The 4,607-nt window shown below is 49.2% G+C and overlaps 1 protein-coding gene across 2 annotated transcripts; it reads left to right on the top strand.

The window, feature by feature from the left end:
- Positions 1-848: 848 nt before the first annotated feature.
- On the top strand, positions 849-4,407 carry LOC148332929 (DNA-directed RNA polymerase III subunit RPC6-like). 2 transcript variants are annotated; one of them, XM_088302391.1, is made up of 9 exons: positions 852-1,266; positions 1,818-1,935; positions 2,012-2,079; positions 2,146-2,213; positions 2,285-2,397; positions 2,548-2,691; positions 3,418-3,525; positions 3,593-3,784; positions 4,253-4,407. In XM_088302391.1, exons 1-9 carry the CDS (start codon positions 1,205-1,207, stop codon positions 4,328-4,330), a joined length of 951 nt encoding a protein of 316 aa, XP_088158517.1. In that variant the 5' UTR covers positions 852-1,204; the 3' UTR covers positions 4,331-4,407. The 2 variants fall into 2 exon arrangements, with proteins under 2 accessions (XP_088158516.1, XP_088158517.1); XM_088302390.1 differs by having other exon boundaries at positions 849-1,266; positions 3,593-4,407.
- The last annotated feature ends 200 nt before the right edge of the window (positions 4,408-4,607 follow it).

The raw sequence follows: 4,607 nt of genomic DNA, 5'->3' as shown, positions 1-4,607 counted from the left end.
TACCAAATGTTTTTAGATAATATGTTGGTTGTTTTTTTTTGTTGTTTTTTTTTACTATAGAATAGTTACCATTGTGGTTTTTTAATATTGCACACAAGTAAAACACCAAATTCTTTAAAAAAAACAATACCAAAACTAGATGTTTTTAAAACAACTCAAACTAATGTAACCCAAAAGTGCTGCAGAAGGCCTCTGCGCATTTCTAAGGTTTGCGTTGCATTGTTGTGGGTGCGTCGTGGAGCGGAAAGAAACACCTGGGGCGTCATCGTGGTTGTGGCTGAGACGGTTGTGCTTCCATCCCCTTTTCCCAATAAAATAGAAATAAATACAAGATTGCCACAAGATGGACGACTCCACACAGATGCAGGCAACATTACCACGTGTAAATTTGTATTGTATGTCCCAACATGGGCAAAAAATACAGAAATGCTTCACTACTTAAATAACAAAACGGTGAAGTGACAACAGCCTGTGGCAGCCTGGCACTAATAAAAAGTAATAAAGCCGCAATGAAAACTAACTACATTTTAAAAACGGAAACAGAATAAAAACTATCAAAAATTTAAATGACGTAAAAAGGCCATTTCGCTTAGCGATTGGCAACGTATGATGGCCGCCAGTGGCTTCACTTTTCATTACGGCGAGGCGGTGGCGTTGCACGCTGGTGGCCGCGCGAATAGAGGAGCCGTCGTCTTCGATAGAACAACAAAAATCTCATATTGGAAAACAATATGATATCCACGTAGTCCAGATGATCATGTGATCTTGTTATTCGGTCTGAAAATGTTACAAATGGCGCAGTTGCGATCAGGCAACGTTTTGGTCGTCCCCTTATCCGTGTTGCATTTGAGGACCCCGTTCAGCGGTGTGTGTTTTGCAGCTTTTGTTAGCCGCGACCATATTTTGTCGGATATCAACATAAACAATTATTCATGCATAATAATGATAACCGGCGGCGGCAAGGAGGCTCAAGATGTGTTTTGTCATTCGGCAATCGGTATAGTTTCGATCAGGCATATTTTGGTCGTCCATCGGGCATATTTTGGTCGTCCATGCGTCTGTGTTGGCTTTTAAGGACCCCGGTCAGATTGTAGCATGGTGGCTAGCTGCTAACCGGCTAAAGCGACAACAACGTGTACAAAGGGTCATCGGCGATTATTCAAGTATCCAAAAGTTATTCCGAGTGGCGAAGAGTCTGTTCAAAATGTCCGAAGTGAAAGTGAAGAAGGAATCGAACATTTGTGAACCCGCCGAAGTCGAAAACAGGTCAGACACTTTGTTGTCTTCAACACAACTTTCACTTCTTTTTACGTTTCGCAGTCTAAACATTTCACCATCAAGTTATGCGCTTGACATGTTTCGTGATGATTCCGAATGCGAGTCATCCCCACTCGCGAATGACGCGATTAATGCGTTTGGTCACGTGACTTTGTTTTCTGCCTGACACGAACCGGTTGATATGAGCTCTGCTAGACATTGTCCAACTGGGAAGTTGTCGAAAGTGATGCAATGTCACGAGCAACTTCGATCCCTGCACAATTCAACCTTCTCTTGCTGCCTGTGTGTGAAAACGAGCAGGAATAAAACAGTTTCTAACACACAATAGTTGACAGCTGGGCTGCAGCCGACTGTTGGAATAATTAATGAATCTGTCATAGGAATGAATTCATGGTTCACATTTAATTATGGCCAGAAAAGCACTTTTTAAAAAAAAAAAAAAAACTTCCATCCCTTCATTCCAAAATGTGTAATCTCGATCGCAGCAAAAAGAGCATCTGTTTGCGAGGCATACATCCCTTGACTTGTTGTTTTTTCAGGATCAAGGCGCTGTGTCAGCAGTTTCCTCACGGTATCACGGACCAGGTGATCCAGAACGACATGCCGCACCTGGATGCCAAGCAGAGGGCCGCCTCCATCAACAAACTGCTCTCGCTGGTCCGTGGCGGCCTCGCCGTATCTTGCCTGACCTCTGCCTGACCCCTGCTTAACCTCTGCCTGACCTGTGCGCCAGGGTTTTCTGGATCTGCTCCAGAACAGCAACGGGCTCCTCTACAGGCTGAAGGACACGCAGACTGCCAGGTAACACGCATTCGCAACACGCGCGTTGACCGCGTCACGTGACCCGCCGTGCGTGTGTGACGTCAGCAAGATGAAAGGTTCCGACAACCAGGAGAAGCTCGTCTACCAGATCATCGAAGATGCCGCAAACAAAGGTGGGGCTTTGTCTGAGTTGGGAGTGTGCGCGTGGGTGCGCATGTGACTTTGCGGGTGTGCGCGTGCGCAGGCATCTGGAGCCGAGACATCCGCTTCAAGAGCAACCTCCCTCTGACCGAGATCAACAAGATCCTCAAGAACCTCGAGAGCAAAAAACTCATCAAAGCTGTCAAGTCGGTGGCGGTGAGTCGGGGTGCGACCTGCGTCGCCATGGCAACACGTTGCTGCCTCCAGATGGCAAACGTTGTGTAACATTGCGGCCGATCGCTTTTCAAAGTGAGGTGACCGACGGCAACCTGTATCGCCTTTATGCGTGCGTGTGCGTGCGTGCAGGCCTCCAAGAAGAAAGTGTACATGCTGTACAACGTGCAGCCTGACCGCTCGGTGACAGGCGGCGCCTGGTACAGCGACCAGGACTTTGAGTCGGAGTTTGTGGAGGTTTTGAACCAGCAGTGCTTCAAGTTTCTGCACAGCAAGGTAACATCGCTTGCGGGGGCGGCGAAGCTCCAAGCCGGCGGCGCTCGCCAAGTCGTAGAAATCAAAGTGGCAGGAGAGGCGCCATTTTTGTCACCCGGCTTCATTGACAAGCGACCGATCTGTTTTTGGAGGACGTGCGGTCGGCTGTGATTGGAGATGGATGACATCATCACGCCATCAATCAAGATGGAGGCCAACGTAGCGCAGAAAGTGGAGCGACTCCCGTCGTACGATTTGTCTTGACTTGACGAGTCATCTTATTCGTATGGCCGCCTTCTTCGGGAAAAGCGGAATTTCGTTGGTTCACGCCAACCTGGCAACCGGCAGCGTCGCTCGTTAGATTTACAATTGGTGGAATATTTTGCCCGTGACGTTGCCAAAACATGCGCGGAATCCAGTCGACGGCGTCTCAATTTGTTTGTCATTTCAAAAGTTCAAAACTTCCACTTTAGCTAGTTTGAGAGCTGGAAAAAAAAGGGAGGGTGGGATGCGTTTTGAAAACTGTCTGAAGCGTTCGTTTTGATGGCACCCCGATCCCCAAAACTCCGCCGCAGCTGAATTGCGCTTCGCATGGGTGGAAAAGAACATCCATTTTGGCGGGAACTGAAACAAAATGATGATGATGACGTACCCTTTGCTTTCTACGGCTTTGGCGCTACCGTCGTGATTATCGGAAGGGACGGGCTTAATTAGCCTCTAACGCTCGCGTGGCGTGGTGCCGCTCAGGCGGAGTCGGCGCAGGACAGCAAGCAGAGTCCCATCCTGCAGAGGAATAGTTCCTTCGCCACCTCGCACGAAGTCTGGAAGTACATCAGCGAGCTGGGCATCAGCAAGGTAGCCCCGCCCCCTCGGGCCAACCCAAACATCCCCTCTCTTAACCTCTGACCTTACTCTCGGCCAGGTGGAGCTGTCCATGGACGACACGGAGACCATCCTGGACACGCTGGTGTACGACGGCAAGGTGGAGTTGAACGTGATGGCGGCCAAGGAGGGAACGCTGGGCAGCGTGGATGGACGCATCAAGCTGTACCGCGCTGTCAATGCCGCCGTGGCGCCCACCGGCCTTGTCAAGACGCCCTGTGGGCTCTGCCCGGTAACGTTACGCAACGCTCTCAGCCCTGCCGCCAGGAGAGAAAATGTCCTTTGCTCATTGCCTGTCAGGGTCGCAAAGCACTGCTTTTGTCTAAATGAAGCTCCTCAACTCATTTGGACACGCTTTTGAAAAATGACATCGTTCAGGTCAGATATAAAGTCGGCCACACGATGGAAAGCGCTGGTGTCTTCCGAGTAGGACAGTCGCTTGCCGCGGCAAAACCGGAAGACGGATACGAGCCAAACGACTCGACCTTTGAACCCGAACCTCATCTTCCGCTTTGCTTGCCTGACGTTGGCAGCACAAAAAGTTCTTGTGGTGTTCCCTTTGGTGGAAGCCAGAGGGCGCCAGTGCCTAAAGTGACGAATTGAAGGGGCTTCAGTTTGGCTCAACTGCTTGCAATGTATTTTGACTGCAGGTTTTGCCAGCTAGCGCCGAATGTTCCGTTTAGTTTTTTTGTTTCGGCAGGTTTTCGACGACTGCCGCGAAGGCGGCGAGATCTCGCCGTCCAACTGCGTCTACTTGGACCAATGGCTCGATTTCTGACAGCACGCGACCGTGACCACGTTTTTTCAGTTGCCCACCCTCGTCCGACCCTGTCAATAAAGTCCAAAAACTCAAAATCTTGTTTCACGATACTTTTGACGTGCACAGAACGTTGCGCAACAGTTACATAGCCATGGGTAAAAAAAAAAGTGGAATGATGATGATGATTGTATGAATCCAAATGATGTTTCGATTTGCCCATTCTTCATTTATGTATTTCCTCAAGTGAATGTCTGATCAATCGGAACTTCTGGAACATTGTGCCATTTGTTGGCTG

Source organism: Idiotropiscis lumnitzeri, chromosome 8 (genome assembly GCF_059441095.1).
Source record: "Idiotropiscis lumnitzeri isolate Australia: NSW breed Sydney's pygmy pipehorse chromosome 8, RoL_Ilum_1.0, whole genome shotgun sequence".
NCBI lineage: Eukaryota > Metazoa > Chordata > Actinopteri > Syngnathiformes > Syngnathidae > Idiotropiscis > Idiotropiscis lumnitzeri.
The sequence above is the reverse complement of the archived record's forward strand: the minus strand, read 5'-3'. Positions and strand labels throughout refer to the sequence as shown.